This window comes from Morchella sextelata (genome assembly GCF_020137385.1).
Source record: "Morchella sextelata strain SCLS chromosome Unknown scls_15, whole genome shotgun sequence".
NCBI classification, from domain to species: domain Eukaryota; kingdom Fungi; phylum Ascomycota; class Pezizomycetes; order Pezizales; family Morchellaceae; genus Morchella; species Morchella sextelata.
This window is the reverse complement of record NW_025408630.1, coordinates 507,572-524,328: the sequence shown is the minus strand read 5'-3', so window position 1 is coordinate 524,328 and position 16,757 is coordinate 507,572. Positions and strand designations below refer to the sequence as shown.

The following is a 16,757-nucleotide window of genomic DNA, read 5'->3' as shown; positions in this document are numbered from 1 at the left end:
TATTATTTTGATGACTAGCATTCCCGAAAATCGATTCCACTTGCGACCTATAGAGTTTTTCTGAATGATAAAAAGATAACTAATGTTAGCAAGAGATCGAAACAATATAAGGTGAAAATCAAGATAAACTCATCTAAAGTGGGCCTGGCACAGCTCTTATACCCAGCAGAGAGGGAGTAGAGAAAGATGCAGAGTAACGCTTGGATAAGCCTGGACAGACAAGACGATGTGTGAGGAGAGTGTCGGTATATATTCGGTATTTTATGACACGTGCCTTCAAAGTTTCATGAATAGTGCCCCTCACACAGTGCATATGCACTAGGTATGCGCCGCTATCGTTCCCCTGGACCCTTCAGGTATGACTTTAACACATAAACAAAAATTACTCACTGTGTCATAAGATCGCCAGTACTACCATTATTCTAAATATTTAGCACCCACACTCTTTTCATTGGGTCAATTCCAAGATTGAATGTAAATTAGAAATATAGTGCAAAAAGTATATTATTGTCAGTAAAAATTTAAAAATAAGGTCAAAGCCAGAGATTTGGAACCATAATCTGGAAGAAGTGCTTTAATTATTGTAATCATGGTCATAACAAGTATGTATGGTCACTCTTTCATGGTTTTTTTCTAGCTTTATAAGTATAATATGGTTACCTTTTGTTTAGATGCCAGTAAACAAGAAAAAGCCCTCCCGATGCAAGAGACAAAAAAAAAAAAAGAAACTGAAAAAAACTAAGAACCCAAATTTCTATCCTGTATCTCCACTATTCCCTCCTAACTAGGACTGCTGGTACTACATCAAATCCTGCCCATCTTGCATCGGAATAGTCTATCCCGTAATGGCGTCAGCCCATCATAGCTCTAGCTCCCTTCTTACTCACACAGAAAAAATTCAATATTGTCTATCCGGAGGCAGAAACGAAAGCTGTACCAGTTCTTCTCCAGGAAATACGCAATCCCCGACCTCTTTAACATAGTTTCTAATCGCCGTGAGGGACTTTGCGCCAATCGACTCGTACTGGCTATGCCATTGGGGCACCCATGGATCCTGATATCCCAGCATTTCGGACTGTAAGACGATTTGACCACTACAGGCGCTTCCGGAGCTATTTCAGTCAGTTGACGTATAGGGGATGGTGGAGACGGGAGAGGGGTACCCAATGCCGATTGTTGGGATGTTAACGTGCTCCGAAACGTATTTTGCCGCCTGTTCCGAGAGCGCTGTAAGGAAGAGGCCAACGGCACCAGCCTTCTCTAGCGCGATGGCTGCGTCTATTATCTCGCCCGCCTGGATTGCATCAGTTCAATTCCAATTTTGCCTTTCCAGTACCATGAACCCATGAGTGTATATAACTAACGCTCGCAGCGGTCCTACCAACTCCCGTTTGATTGCTCTCGACTTGTATGCTCCGCTGCGGCGTCAAGCCCACTTGTACAAATACCGGGATCCCTGCGGAGGTAATCTTCCGGACCGCCGGGCACAGGTCTTGTGTTCCTTCGATCTTTACACCTGTAACGCCGGGGCATTCTTTGATCATGCGGATTGCGGATTGTAGCGCTGTGCATACGTTTGTTTTGTCAGCCTGCCAGTTTAGTCCTCAGGTCTTCCACTAGGAAATAAATCGTACCTTGTTCTGGCGTGACTTCATAGCATCCCATCGGTAAATCCGCAATAAGTAAGGGTGTTTTAACGGCTCTTGCTACAGCTTTCGTATGATGTATCATTTCCTACCGCATTCTTGTTAATCCCTTCCTCTGTAGGCCTTTCTCAGGGACACCTACATCTAAAGTCAATGATATCGACCCCTGAAGCCCCAGTATAACCTTTCCCAGAGAGTCCGCCACAAGGACGATATCAATCCCGCCTGATCGCTCCGCAAGCAGTCCAGATGGGTAATCCCATGCTGTCAGTCCTACGAGGATCTTCCCGGAAGTGTGCTTTTGCAGGAAGCTCTGGAGGGCAGAACACATTATGAATTGAGTTATTGGGGAAAGACTTGAAGTTGTGGATGCTGAGGACGAGTTATGTAGCTAGGTAGATAAGGTAGATAAGGGGCCGTTGCTGGTTGTTGTTCCTCAGGTACCCCGCACTGGAAATGTATAGCTACGATACCAGTGTTTAACTCTAATTTTCAATCCACTACCGTATGAATTGTTTTGTTGTCCCTGCTGTTTCCCTCCCTGCTTGCGTGCGTGCGTCACAGTGCGTTGTTCGCGTGTTCGCATGTTCGCGTACCCCGCTTGGCCAACGAACTACCATCGATCAAATCTTTTTGCATGGTTGTTTGGTATTTACCGATCATTTCTCACATGGTAGTGGGAAAATTGATCGAGACAGGATTTGCACAGGGATTACGGGCAGGCCAGTGTGATGGGTTCCCTGCAGTCGGTAATGTGGTTGGACCAATAGAAGTCGGAATCGTAGAGTGGTAATAAACGGGTGCAATAATTCCGCTTCCCTTTTCTGAAGGGCACCAACCGAAGAGGCTAGCTACCGCCTTTGGATATTGAGCTGCGTAGCAGCGGCGTCACAGAATGACAGTGACCCTGCGGGCCCTAGCATTGGTCAATTTTATAAATTTAGTTAACAAGATTCATATCGTTAAACCCTTCTTTCAAAATGTGAACCAAACCTTAACATGTACTTTTCCCCCTTGAGTGTGAGTCAACACTCAATCGATCATTTCTTAACATAGTACTGCTTGTTGGAATTTTCACTAGCTGATATTGATATAGATAAACAAAAGTGTTCCTGATTAATTCGGGTTCGTGTAGTTCTCTTTTAGTCTGAGTAGAATTTGGTAGATAAAATTTAAACGTCAAAGCCGGTGAGAAGAGTAGGTTTAGGAAGCTATATCGACACGTAAGTATATACAGTACCGTAATATATATACGTAATGCATTAATGCCTATATAACTGAACGTTGTTGTTGCCGCTGTTCCAGAAACATCATCAATATCCTGCCCCCTAAACTTAATTTCACGTCGTTTTATCACCTCCTCATCTTCATCACTGAGTGTATTAAATAAAAGACGTATGCATCTATCTCGAACTTCTCAAACTATTGGAGCCATTGAGTCGATCGCTAATTCTTTCCTAGTTTATTTAGGCTTACAGATCCACCTGTGTCGTTGTGCTTTCACTCTCAACTAGTATATCGACCTTAAGGTCAGTCAAAACTACAAAGATGATGGGGAAGTCAGGTTCGTTGCTAAATGAAATTCTGCATCAATGCTGATCAAGGCCCGTTCGGCAATAAGACAAAACGGAGTTTTCAAGGTCAATGCCTAACAAAAAGGTCGTTGAAACGGAGTTCTCACCCCTGTAAACGCCGTTTGGACTGTTGCCGAACGGGCTCTAATTCACATCTCAATGACCCCCGAGACCTTTTTTCATACCTCGAATTCTTTTCGCCGATGTTTTGGACGAGTACATAAAGAGAGAAGAGATAGTTTATGTTTGGGCTATAGGTGGTATATTAACTGTTTCTGGGCGCAGAAAATCGGAAAACGGGGGGTGTGGCCGAATGACTCGGAAATTACAATCGAGTGATATCTCGTGAATCAATTCATTAGCAAATGCACCCCAATACTTTCGTCTGCCTCCAGGTCTTGTGACTACTTAACCACCGAGATCAACTACTAGAAGCACAAGAAATCGATAATTGACGCATCAAACCACCCCAAAAGCAGTATAACATATCTCGTCACTTGAATATCATGACAATACGGGCAAGATTTGCAGATTTTTACTAATACCAGGCTAGATCACATGGACTCGTCGACTGATCGCTCCGCTATACAATATTTCATGTGCAAACTTGCAATTTCCCTTCACATGCAGGCCCAGGAATGACTCACATGCCGTTCCTAGTTTGATGTACCGTCCCCGAGTTACAGCCTCTCTTTCATGTAAAACAAAGGGAAACGGGTTAACGGTCACTCACATCCTCAGTGTTTTAAACGGGAAGAATAACTCTCTTCCTAGAACCCAACTACCCCAGTTAAATACATGTATGGGATTCCTTGTATTCTATACACAAGCATGGCATTATCGAAGAAATGGGTTTTGAATGGACATTGGATGCAAATTCCGAAAAGGCACAAAAGTTCAAACAGACTTGAACCCCAGAAGCTCACTATTGATATGAGACAGCGGAATGCTTATCTCTTTTTTGCATGGGGCCCCCAGGAGAGCGGGTTCTATAGTACAATACCGCTGTAATCAGAAAATATCAGGTTATTAACTGAGATAGGCCACTGAATCAGTTTTCGCAATACTTTTACCCTACATGTAGTTACATCACTAGTTCGCCTCTTCCATTGGGTTGGTTTTGCAAAAAGGGAAGCCTTCGACTACTTTTATATAACGCACAAACATTCCCAAGATTCTTCGCACCGAACCACCGCCTCTTTTTCTCGTATCAATTACCACCCCCCTCTAGATCTGTGCTCGGCAAAAAACGCTCGCTACATAGCTTGTTAGGTTTCCTTTGGGCACGGCCGTAATTTTGCGGGCTTGGCCTAGCTAACTTAACTAGCTACTAGTTAACTGTATTTGCATACGCCTCATCGTACGTGGGGAGACAGTTCAATGAATTCAATTTCGGCAAAGAGGCAGTCAAAATGCTGTCAGTATTTAAACTAACTAAAAGCAGTCATCTCGATGGACTATCATATGTCGTGCCGTATACTAGACGGCCACGCCCCCTCCAGCGCTCTGGTAACTGGGCCATATATTTATTTGGCACGATTCCTATCAGAATTACTGCGCTTACCACTCGCTCTTAGTATCGGGTCCTTAGCTACAGAAAAACCTCTGCTGATCTATTCTATACACTCTTTGTCCATGTTTCATACGTTGTCGCTCTGTCAGGCGTACGGAGTATCAAGTATCCTCTGAATTACGGTGGTTGCGATCGGTGAATCCCGTATCACCATAAGTATCCGCAGCTGTCAGGGGCTACGAGCTTGGTACAACCTAACGTTGCCTGTAATGGAGACTACAACGGTACAACGGTACACCATAAACAAGTGTATTCAACCTAGTACGCTGAAGTGGGATGAGGTGTGTTTAGGGCCAAACGCAAATTAAGCAAGCCATAGACAGATCTGGGGGAAGAGGGACAACATGCCGGGATCAACTAACTCCGTGATCGATATTAGTAATAGCACGGGGTTTACCCCCTTTCAGTCCTGTGCATGATCCCTTCTCACCCGCGCGCCATGGCTAGCTACATGTAGGGTTTGGTATATTTCTCGGCAGAGTCACAATGCAATTCATTAGAGATTTTGAGGTGCAGATCGAAATATTCACAATTGATTATCACCCACCTGTTGAGTTAGATATGTTGAATTTAACCACCTCGCTGGAATTAATAGGAATTATCTCTTCTTCCCCTTTGCTTTTTGATCATATCAACTATGGCTCAAATGTGCTGTTCGCAACGTGCTAACATGTAACCAAAAAAGAAAAAACCTAACAAAAATAAACTCCTTCGTACTCCCCTTTTATGTGAAAAAAGGACCTCCCACCAGCAGAAAAAAAACCAAACAAAAACTCCCGGGGCCCAAAAATGTAAAAGCGCTCAGAAATTTCCAGAAAAGGGTGGGGTGAAAAAAAGCCACCAAAATGCAGCGCAAAGTATCCTAACGGAAGAAGGAAAGAAAAAAATAAAGAGTAAAAAGCGATAGATATATATATATTCCTGTAAGAAAGTTGAGTTGTTGAAACGATAGATCGCATATATAGATTAATGTCTTTCCTTTTATCAACAGGTGATAAAAAAAGGGTTCGAATATGGACCTCTTGTCCCAGTTCCTGCCGCATTCTCCGCGCGAAATGAATGTAATAATGAAAGATACAGATATGTAAAAAAAAAGAAAGGGGGGGGGGGGGGGGTAAAGAGTAAGTGATGGTGATATCTGTAGCCCTTGGGAATATCGACTCCGGGTCCAGTTTCGGTTTCGGTTGGGGCCAGAAAGGGGTGGGTAAGTATACTCGAGCATCATGGCTGATGTGTATGGTCCAGAAAGAAAGTCTCAAGAAAATGTGAATGATACGTAGAACGCCCAAAAGCAAGAAAGTTAATGTAATGTAAAGGAAAAAATGAAATAAAAATCTAACAAAGACAGAAGTTATGTTAGTCAACAGCCAAAAATCAAAAACCGCTTCAAATATGGTTGAAAGTGCATACTCAAGTAGTAGTGACACATGGTGGATTCGGCAAAGTACCCGTCTCAGTACTAGATTCAGGATGACTTTGGTGTTGTCGTTTTTCTGGGACTTCATATTTGTCTGCAGATCCACCCAGAGACTCGTCGTCGTCCTCGTCGCCCAAATCCTGATCCTCCCTCTTTCTCTTGTGCCCAGTTGGCTCTGACCCTTGCCCCTCATCATCCTCCTGGTCAGAATAACAATTCTCGCTGAACCTCAGTCCGCTAGGCCGTGCTCGCGGCTTCGAGACCGGTTCAACAATCGGCTTCCATTCCACCACAGCCGCCAACCGTTCCTTCTTCTTCTCCTTCCTTATCTCCTTTCCTCCACTCCGTTCACCCCTTTCCGCCGCTAACTTCTCTGCAATGACGGCTGAATTCATCGTTGCGCGGAGATTGTGTTTCTTCGTTCGCCGCTTGGATGATGACGTGTCTTTCCGTACACGTACTCTCTTCAAAACGCGTTTGGCGCCCGGCAGTGGTTCTCGCTCCCGTCCACGAATTTTAGACAGTTGTACCATTTCCCCCTCCAAGGCTTTCCCTGACAGATTATACTCGCCCTCATCATCATCCACCTCGTCATCCGCAAGGAGTGGGGAATCCTGGAAGTCGAAGCTTATGACTTGTTCTTTGGGTTTGAATGCCTCAAGGGGAGACTCAGTAGCGCTTGAGGATTTAGTTGAATCAGTTTGATGTTGTTCTGCTTGGTCTGCTTGTTCTGCTTGTTTTCCTTTCTGCTCCTTGTTATATTCTTGTTCTTGTTCTGTTTCCTCTGGTTGCTTATCAGGGTGTTCTGGAGAAGAAAGGGGGTTTTCTGAGTCGAGAATAGCTTGTTGTTTTTCTTCTGGTTGTGATAATAATGGTGATGGTGGTAGTGATGGTGGTAGTGATGGTGATAGCGATGGTGACTTTGGAGGTACCACGACAGGACCCTCCTCTTTCTCGATGGGTGTCGACGTAGTAGTTGAAGTAGTTGCGATGGAAATGTTGTCGGAACAGTCCAGCGAGACCGCAGCATTGCTCAAGGACATGTTCCGTCAACGAGTGTGACGAAACAAAGGGAAGATAGACCCAGCGCACCGGAATGACAGAGACCTTGCCTTGGGTCCAACGACAAATATCAACTGTCAGCGCATATCGGTGGCATTAAGGTTAGGAAGGGAGAGGGTGGTGCGGGAGTCGGTACTCTATACATAAATCTGGTTCTCGGGACAGGTTGGGAGCAGGTCGCCTGCCTGCCTTGACACCCTTGTCTAACCTGGCATGCCTGGCATGCCTGGGAAAGGCTATCCGTGTGAGTGGGTCTCTCTCTCACTTGTCTGGGAGAAGAACTGGAACAGGGCCAGCCAGCAACCAGGGTGTGCGTGGTAGTGTTGGGGGGGAGGCTAGGGTGGTGGAAGGACGGACGCGGCGTTGGGGGTAGAGTACTGCGCAGCCTGCGCTACTCTACAGTAGTCGTAGTGGTGGTAAATGGCGGTGGGTCAAGTGCTGAATAAAGTAACGTGGATGGTGTAAAACCCTCACTCGACAGTGCACTAACTAAGAGGAGCGGCATACCTATTCTAATTTCGCACATCCACTGCACCTCCCCCTTCCCTTCACTTCCACTTCCAACCCCTCCCTCACTCGAGTCCAGCGTCCCACCACCCCCATCCACCACCCCCCCCCGTTAATTGCTTCTTCTGCAAACACACACACTCAGCCAGCTTCCCAGACAGTCCATGACGGCGAGGACAAAAAGGTCCGGCCCGAAAATTGGGGTTTGGGGGTTGGGGATTGGGGGTTGGGGGAACTGGGAAGTGGAAGATCTCATTGCTCATTCAGTAATAATGCTCGAGAGTACTTTACCTTCTGTTTAGTACTCCAATTCGCTGGAAAGTGGTCTACCCTCCTCAGCCAGGCAATAGCAATAATAGCTAATTAATAATGATATCCCAATAATAATCATGCTGACAACGCCCCCCTCCGTCCCAACTCCAGAACAAAGAGAAGGAATGGAAGCACATCACGGTAACTACCTCACCTCACTCATTCCCAGGTTACAGACTTGCAAGGTTAAAGGGACCTCCAGACTTTGCAGATGGCGTTTATAACCGATCGACAACCTCTTTCACGATGTGGTGGGACACGCCAAGTTGCCTGTACCTACGCCACAACTAACAGTGACCGACTGCCCACAGGTTCAGTCAAAGGTCCATCTCAAACCTCGAATCAATTCCATCAAAAGAAATATCCCATTTATCGGCAAAATTACCTATCTGCTGCTGCTGCTGCGTTTTGTCTGTCTAGCTGTGTAAGTGAAGATTCCAGTCGTGTCTCTTTAAACCTTCTCCACTAACTTTATGCAGTGTTGGATTAACACCGTCCCATGTAATAGAATCACTTCTTGAATTTTGGTCTGTGCAAAAACTGGGGGGTCAAAGATCCAGAAGGTCCTTGTTCTAGATGACTGAGACACTTGGAGAAGCCGAATAAATCTCCCAAAAGTATGAGCTATCGTGGCCCGTTTCTTTTACCTGAAGAGAAGAGGAGAGACCTCTTCACACCCACCCGGCGGCTCGCCCGGCATTATCCTTGTGAAGCTCTCTCAGGAAAAAGCCCCAATATCGCTTAGGAACGTTTCACAAGGATCGGTCGGGGGCTCCTTTTATCTTGGGTCACCATTTCATGTGTACCTAACACCTCCTTTCCCAGTCTACAAAAATATATATACATACCTGGTAAAGCTTCCGACCGGTTGATGGAATCCGTAACCCTAAAAGATCAACAAGGTGAAGGAGGAGAAGGAGTGTTAAAGTTTGCAAGTACCGTGTGGCCCCACTGGGCGCGAAAAATGCTTGTTATTTACCGGGCGGCCAGAAATTTGTGTGAGGTGAGGAGCCGGCGTCCGGTTCAGATCAAACTCAATAGCCAGACATTGACCGAGGTGTGGAATGAAACCTAACCCTGCAAAAGAGATGCCGCGGCATTCTAGTAGTGATAGGCCTAAACGGTGAAGATTGTTGGTTTGACTAAACTGGAAAATATCGAGAATCCACTAGCTGCAAGGTGCCGACCACCTCACCATATTGCTGCTTACCCCTGCAGTATTACTTCCCCAATCATCATTAACTGAAGGTGACGGGGAAAGGACTCTTTTTTGTACCGAATCATAAAGTATCACTCGGCGGTCACGGTTGCCTCAGTAACCTGAAGGTTAAGAAACCTTACTAAAAATACTTGAAGATCATCTCAATTAATTATCTTCAGGATTCAATGGTTACAGAGGTTCTCAAACTCCGTAGCAGGCTTGCGTGAGAGGGACATTCCCATCTCGGGTCACTTCCCTTCGCCTCGATCGGCAGGCTGCGGTTACTAAAACTATTAATTAATTGATTTGCAGTACATTGTCGCTATGGGTCATTGGCAATTTTGGCAAGCATCTTCCCCCGAAAAATATTACCCTAAAATTAATCGGATGAGTACTCATCTTCTTGATTATTTATCTACCCGTTAGAGTACTCTACTTTCATAGCTTCTGCTACTCTATCACCGGATTTGGTCGTTCAAATATTTCGGCGTGTGTCACTCCCGGCTCATGGATCATGGGTCTAACTCCTCACATTTGACAGATAGCCAAGCATGGCCTGTCACGCAACGAGTGAATTAAGGTCAGGAATAGGTATGTACGCAGTACGCAGTATGTCTCAACAATTTTTTCCACTTCTACATGACAAGCTAGCTAGCTACCTCCAACCTCAGGCCCTAGGTAAGAAATTTCTACCAAGTCAAGATAGCCCCTTGGTTAGCTCCAACGACACTAGGGACGTCTGTTACGGCCAGCAAAGTGTACGAGTAAGGAACGCTAGTCAATGTTCCAGTCGGTGCACTATTGGTGCCTCCACCAAGATCGCATCCACGCAGGACGGCATAACCCGCATCTGAAGAGATCACACACTTCGTGATACCGCTCCAGACAGAGTTTTCAAGGAGCATCTGAGCGCCCTGGCGGGTGTTGACGGCATCTTCCATATTTTCGTACCAGCCGTTGATGACGTGTCCTGGTACGTTTCAGTAATGAAATTCTCTAATTTGAGATGGGGGATAGTCTGGTTACCTGTTCCGAAACGTAGACTGGGGCCACGAGAATAGACGTTTTGGAAATGGCACTGGTAGTATGTTACCCTGAGAGTGCCGATGTCTTCAGCACCGTTGTTGTCGCTGTGTCCAATGAGGGACCCCTTCCAGTGGTCATGGAAATAGACGTTTGAGATAGTGATATAATCTGCCGCGTGGGTGATATCGAGGAGGCCGTCGTAGTAGTCCTGCACGTCAAACATGTGAAGATGAGCCAATGATCATGGGGACAACACGGGAAGTCTAATGGATGAAGTTCGCGGGTAATATGTCACTGTGCAGCGGGTTGAAGCTTACCTTGCTGTGATCCTGGTCGGCAGAGAGCTCAACGTGATCGACCCAGACGTTGGTCGATAGCTGAATACCAATTCCATCGATAGGCGCCAGGCACTTCTGGATCTTGAGGTTCCGAATGATGACGTTCTTCTTTTCCAAGACTCTCAAACCAACACCAACAAGGGCTGAAGAAAGAGGTTAATATATGGATCGCCCGACGGGGAATACAAAAAGGAGAAGGGGAGATTGAGGAGTCTAGAATATAACCTACTTGCACCGCCGCTTCCAAGAATCGATTTGTTTGATCCGACTGGCACTGCTTCGTTGCCAGTGATAGTACCGGTAACTACTACAATCCGTGCAACATCATCTGCAACTGCAGTCTTGAGCGCAGCTAATGAGGAGACCGTGGTTGTAACACCGCCGCTCCCTCCACTCGTCCTGTAGGGTTTCTGTTTGTTAGTCCGCTGCCGTAGGTCAATGCAAAGGAGAGGTTAAATGTGAAGCTTACCCGCCGTTAAGGGTACAGTATCCAACCGTGCACTTATCATTGACCGAGGCGGCAAGTACAGATTGGAACGCAGCGAGCGCTCCCAAAATCAGTGATGTGGTTCTCATGGTGATCGAGTAGGTACGGGTTATCACTTGTGATGCTCACTACTTTCCAGTTCGAGAAATAAAAATAAAAACCACGTTGGAGGTCTCTGGTTTTATAGCCAATCTTTATTAACATCAAAAAGAAGCTTCGGACTCAACATTGAAGAATCCACCGAGCTCTTTCGACCGAATTCACGAAAGCAATAATAACCAAGACGGCATTCCGGGCCCAAGTACTGCAAAATCATGTAAACATCAGGGAAAACATCATGCAGGTCTCTCTGGGCGTGGACAAATACAGTTGTCGATATTATCTTTAAACTCTTGGCCTGTAAATGGGCTGGCAGTACCTGATGGAACCGGCACATCGGTATCAGGGAGATGCGGTCCGATGCATCGTAGTTTGAGTTTTAACTATTTCTCCGATTATTCGATTCGGTTAGAATTAGTCCGGGGGGTGCACAAGTCAGACCAGCCGGAAATGCCGTGGGTGTAACATGCATCTTTTTGTATGCAAATCATATCTAGTTTTGTGGGGTGAGTTCCTGAGTACATTTTGTTCCGTTCCGTGTATGTATGATTATATATTGACGACTAAAGCACTTACTGGCTAAAGAATAAAGTCTATTTCTATCCGGATTAACCTGCACGGAGCCGGGCCGTGGGGAGCGCACCACAAACCTCTCGAAATGTGTCGTTGAGAGCTTGGTCATAAGTTTGCACTCGTTGTCGCACTCTGGTCAGTAAGTTTACTCCATGAACAAAGCTTGGCTCATTGTTTATGGACCATGGTTACACTCTTGGCTTTTGGTACGATACCAATTTATTGTGTCATTATTTCCCCGCTTTTCTTGGCCGTATTACTTTTTTTTAATTTCATTGTGATATCCACGCTAATGGTTAGTTAAACGAAAATCTGAGTGCTCAGAGAACATGCTTTATGCGGGAGGTTTTGTGACCTAGACAAACAAGCCCACTGCTGTTTACCGACCGCGCATACCGCTGCATGATCTTGACATTAGCTTCGCCGAGTACATAACCTTTATCCTTCACCGCTGGCCCTGAGCAAGTTCATAGACAGGCATATTTTCTTGCTTAAAAAAAAAAACTAAGTCACCAACTTATGTACGTATAACCTGAACACCGCATTGCTAGAGTCTAGAACAGCATCCCCTGAAGTCCAGGGCCGAGCCGTGGCCGTAGAACTTAGGATGTCGTCGTTCCGACTCGCAGGTACCCGCCCAGGAGATAGAAGAGGAAAGAGCCTTACATCTGATATTCCTAGCGCTATCGCTTCATTGGCGGAGACTAGGAATTAAACGGCTCAGCCCGGTATGCCGGCCGGTTCGTTCCTGGCGGATACCATGCGATGTCTTGATTAGCACGTTGGTATGACAAAATTGTTTTTGCAATGGGCAGCAAGAGACCTGAGGAATCAACACACATATGAGTTGGGGAGATTAAATTCTGCGTGACCAGCTAGCTGGTTAGTGCTTTTCTTTCCTTTACGCCCATGAGTAGCTTCATTCTGCAAAAATGTCCCCTTCCCAACAAATGCGTGGTGCTCAGGGCAGATAAAATAATGGAAAGCAGGGGACCGAGGGGCACTGCAAAGTCAAGGTTAAAGATGAGCAAGTTACCAGCGAATAAGGAACCGCAGGAGATATGTTCCGTAATGAACAAAATATGTCTGTGTGATCGGGGAATTGAGCATCATACATATCAAGGTGAGCTGTGTTAAATATTATGGTATTGTATGCATGCTCAAAGGCCAAAGCATGGCCTGTGAGCTGAGTTAGTGAGACTGTTGCGGTTGAAGGGAAGTTGACATTGGCATTGCATGGCGTCGATCGATCTTTGCGACTTCTTCACTACTCTTGGTAGACTACATACTCGCGACAGGCATGAAGTACCCGAATACGCAGCTGCAAGTTTTTGGTGTATTTTTGACTTCTACTCCAATGGAAATTGCAGATTAGGACGTGCATTTTCGGGTACTTGTTACCTGCTGCGAGTACTCTACAGGCCTCCGAATTGCTCTCCCGCTGCAACTATCGATCCACTGGAAGCATCTTCTTGGCTGTTGGAGAAATATAAGACGATTTTCTTCACATATACACTATGAGATGTGAAATGAACATACATATGTAGTTGCCTGTTTCTTTACAACCCAAAAAAAGGAATAATGTGAAGCTTGCAGCTGATCAGGATAACCACTCTACATATCGTCTAGTGGCCGTTATCACTCAGATAGTAGAATGGAGTAACGACATGCGTAGTTATTCTCCATAACAGGCCTATCAGAGTTCATATGTCCTTCTCCTTTTTTCGTTTGCTGACAGCCCAGAAACATTGGCCCTCTCCTGCAGCCTAACCGTTGCGAGCATCCCTCCCAGCGAAAGAGAAAGCTGAAACTGCATACCTCCCGAGTCCCAAGTGATGCTATCCCACACCCATGGGCCAGGCCACAACACGCAAGATCATCGCAAATCAACATGTCGCAAAGCCAGCCCCAACCAGAGTTTGTAAAGCGCCCGCTCTACATTTCCGGTCTAGGCCATCCACCATCATATCGTCATTCCGTGAAACCGTCGATTCTAGAATCCCTATGCGGCGCGTGCGAGGGCCTGGCTCCGGTCCAGATAGTTTTATTTTCGTCATTTGAAGGAGGAAGGGACCTTTTGAAACAGAAACAAATTTCAGGTCCCAGTTTTGTTTTGGCTTTTTTGGACTATCAAACTAGAACTCTAGAGTATTGGAGTGGTCTCGACGGGCGGCTGCTCTGCTCTGTTAGGTCCCTTCAGATAGTTGATTGATTGATTTGGAAGTGAGTCGACGTAGGGGCGACGTGGGGGCGAGCGATCATTTGATATTGTGGGCACACTCGATATCCTCGTTGCAGCTTACGATCTCCAGTAGGGAAAAGAAGAAAAAAAGAGCTAACCTGGAGGCTGGGAACTCGTTCCCCTACACACCTGCTCTAACTACTCATTAGACATGCTGCACGCAAGAAGCATCCTGATCCAATTGAGACCCAGGTACCTTACACATGGCCGGTGGTGAGCGGTAGGCAGGTTGCAACTTGCAATCGTCCATCACCCCAAGTCCCTCCAGATCATGTAGGTACACTACTAGTGCATACCTACCACCAACAGCACTTGGGAACGCCAATCGCGCGCGCCGCGCGCTGGCGTACAATTGATCAGCTTAATTCCAGAATCTCTTGGCAGAGCGGGAACATCCGCCCTCGATGTGTGGCCGGCGGCCATGCGAGACATGAGACATCACGCACAGGGGTAAGCTAAGAACCAAAGAAAAGTCTCCAAGATACTTGGGATGGGATGAACCATGAGTTAGGTCTCTGGGAACCCCCATGAGCTGATATTTCTACTTTAGAGTACAGTGCCTACTAGTATACAGCGACCGGAATGATCTATGGAAAAACAGCGGGGGTGAAATTGTATGGCGAAATATCTGTGCGCCATATAACTGTTTTTTCCATAGATCATTCCTATCGCTGTACATACTTCTATAAATACAGTATATCGGGGCAGGTAACAAGAACCTGAACATAAAAACGCGCTAGCAGGGGTCAAAGTGGTTGCTACCAGAAAAACGATGTTCAGGTTCTTCATGCCTACCGCGAGTATCTAGTTCCCATCCGCCCGAGTGGACGAACGACTGGGCTAACTAGCTTTCAACAAAAACAAAGTCCATCTGTCCGCAAATAGCGACCAATTATTACAGCAACGTCAATCCTTGAAACTCCAGAAAAATGATGAATGCCCCATTCCCCCCCCCCTCCCCTCCCCATCCCTCGGTCCCCGCCCCCAACCCCCCTCCCAAATAAGTCGTAGTGTAAACTCCAGCCCTTGCCCTTTATGTATACCCGAATCCCAAAAAACCAAACCAAAACCAAACCCGAAAAGGAAAGAAAGAAAGAGAAAAAATAAGGAAGTTAACAAAACAAAACAAAAATAAAGCCAAAATCGAAACAGCAGAAAAACCGAAAACCAAGAGTATGGGACAAATAATCTCCACTACCTAGGGTCATACAGTTAGTTTCAACCCGAACCTTTGGTGCCCAAATATGGGGTAAAAACATGTGGGGGAAAAGATATCCTTACCTATAGCAAAGACCCGGCACTCTGGTTAAAGGAAGGGCACTGTCGAAATATCGACAGTTATCTGCTGAGGATTGCATGGGGACAACAAATAACAAAATAAAAAAATCCTCAAAATTTCACTCAACAACCAGCTTCATCTCTGATCCCTCTGCCTCCGCCTCCGCCTCCACAGCACCAAACTGCGAATCATCCAACGCCATGGGCGGATGGCACTCCGGTATCGTCTCCAGCACCATGGGCGGATGGCACGCCGGCCTCAACAGCCACCCCCTCCTCTCCTTCCTGACCCTCTTTTCCACCTTCTCCTTCTCCCCCCTCGGGCCCCTCGGATTCTTCTTGACCCTCTTCTGGCGCTGTATGGTGACGATCTCGAGCTCCTCCTCCTCCAACTCCCCCTCCCCCCTCGCCTTGGGCTCGTCCTCGCGCCGCCGCTTCTTGGGAATGCGGTACTGGATCTGCCCGCTGCTGCGGATCTGCCGCATCCGCGACATGAGTGAGTTCAGGTTGATGTTCTCGGGGTCCGGGTACTCGTCCGGGTCCAGCGCTGCGGCGGCGGGGGGCACGAAGCAGTGGTCTTCGAGGCGGATGTTCTCCAGCTCAGATTTCAGCGAGCAGTTGCTCGCCAGGACGCCATGCGGGGATCTCGTGCTGCTGCTGCCGCCGCCGCCGGAGAGGAATTGACGCGGGATGTTGTGTGTATCGAGTCTGCTGCTTGGGTTTGTTGGGGACGGGGGAGGAATAATGCCGGTCTCACCGGTAGTGGATGATGGGGCCGCCGGCGATGGTGATGGGCGGCGGAGGAGCGGTGGGGGAGCGAGTGGCCGGTTTGGGTTTGGGGAGCCGGACGGGTGGGTGGACATGTTTGCATAATATGCATGTGGTACGGGATGGGATGGGATTTGTGGGTGACCAGGTGGGCGGGTGGGCGGGTTGGTAGTGTGCGGGTGGGTGAGTAAGTGAATTGGATTGGATTGGATTGGATTGGATTGGATTGGATAGGTGGATTGGAGTGGAGACGGTGGGTAAAGGACGTAAGATAACAGCTATCGCAGGCAAATGGTATTGCTATTGCGGTAATAATACAGGCAGAGCTAGAGGGTCCTTATAATAAGTGTGTATAAACCTGCTTATATATATCCAGCCAGGTCCGGTAAGTTCCCTTCTCCTCCTTCTCCAAGAAAAGGGTATGTGTGAGTCGAAGAGGCAGAGCACCACACACAAAAAAATAAACAAAAAAGAAGGGAGGGAAGAAACGATGGATAATATAGTGGCGGTTGGATCTCCTCCGGCCTCTCCTCGTCCCCAAACAAGATCCTCAGTAACCTAATACTAGTAGGTATACCGTATGGGGGCAGGCAAAGCAGTACGTCTCCAAGCTCACTGATCAACGGCCAAGGATCGGGGTTGGGATATAATAAT

At 46.8% G+C, this 16,757-nt stretch overlaps 5 protein-coding genes across 5 annotated transcripts; 1 reads left to right on the top strand and 4 right to left on the bottom strand.

Annotated features, from left to right (window-relative positions):
• Positions 1-898: 898 nt before the first annotated feature.
• H6S33_003453 (uncharacterized protein) lies at positions 899-1,977 on the bottom strand (the record flags this gene model as incomplete). Its single annotated transcript, XM_044834797.1, has 5 exons — positions 899-1,112; positions 1,164-1,294; positions 1,365-1,564; positions 1,635-1,734; positions 1,789-1,977. The coding sequence occupies 5 exons, from the start codon at positions 1,975-1,977 to the stop codon at positions 899-901; spliced, it is 834 nt and encodes a 277-aa protein (XP_044691814.1).
• Positions 1,978-6,203: 4,226 nt separating this feature from the next.
• Positions 6,204-7,253, bottom strand: H6S33_003452 (uncharacterized protein; the record flags this gene model as incomplete). Its single annotated transcript, XM_044834795.1, has 1 exon — positions 6,204-7,253. One exon carries the CDS (start codon positions 7,251-7,253, stop codon positions 6,204-6,206), a length of 1,050 nt encoding a protein of 349 aa, XP_044691813.1.
• A 690-nt stretch (positions 7,254-7,943) lies between these two features.
• On the top strand, positions 7,944-9,816 carry H6S33_003451 (uncharacterized protein; the record flags this gene model as incomplete). The annotated part of the gene is made up of 12 exons (XM_044834794.1): positions 7,944-8,045; positions 8,203-8,232; positions 8,294-8,342; positions 8,403-8,515; positions 8,571-8,592; positions 8,994-9,094; positions 9,178-9,195; positions 9,264-9,270; positions 9,353-9,417; positions 9,472-9,515; positions 9,605-9,636; positions 9,719-9,816. 12 exons carry the CDS (start codon positions 7,944-7,946, stop codon positions 9,814-9,816), a joined length of 681 nt encoding a protein of 226 aa, XP_044691812.1.
• Positions 9,817-9,981: 165 nt separating this feature from the next.
• H6S33_003450 (uncharacterized protein) lies at positions 9,982-11,232 on the bottom strand (the record flags this gene model as incomplete). Its single annotated transcript, XM_044834793.1, has 5 exons — positions 9,982-10,262; positions 10,319-10,526; positions 10,636-10,799; positions 10,886-11,055; positions 11,126-11,232. The coding sequence occupies 5 exons, from the start codon at positions 11,230-11,232 to the stop codon at positions 9,982-9,984; spliced, it is 930 nt and encodes a 309-aa protein (XP_044691811.1).
• Positions 11,233-15,454: 4,222 nt separating this feature from the next.
• Positions 15,455-16,198, bottom strand: H6S33_003449 (uncharacterized protein; the record flags this gene model as incomplete). Its single annotated transcript, XM_044834792.1, has 1 exon — positions 15,455-16,198. The coding sequence occupies one exon, from the start codon at positions 16,196-16,198 to the stop codon at positions 15,455-15,457; it is 744 nt and encodes a 247-aa protein (XP_044691810.1).
• Positions 16,199-16,757: the final 559 nt, after the last annotated feature.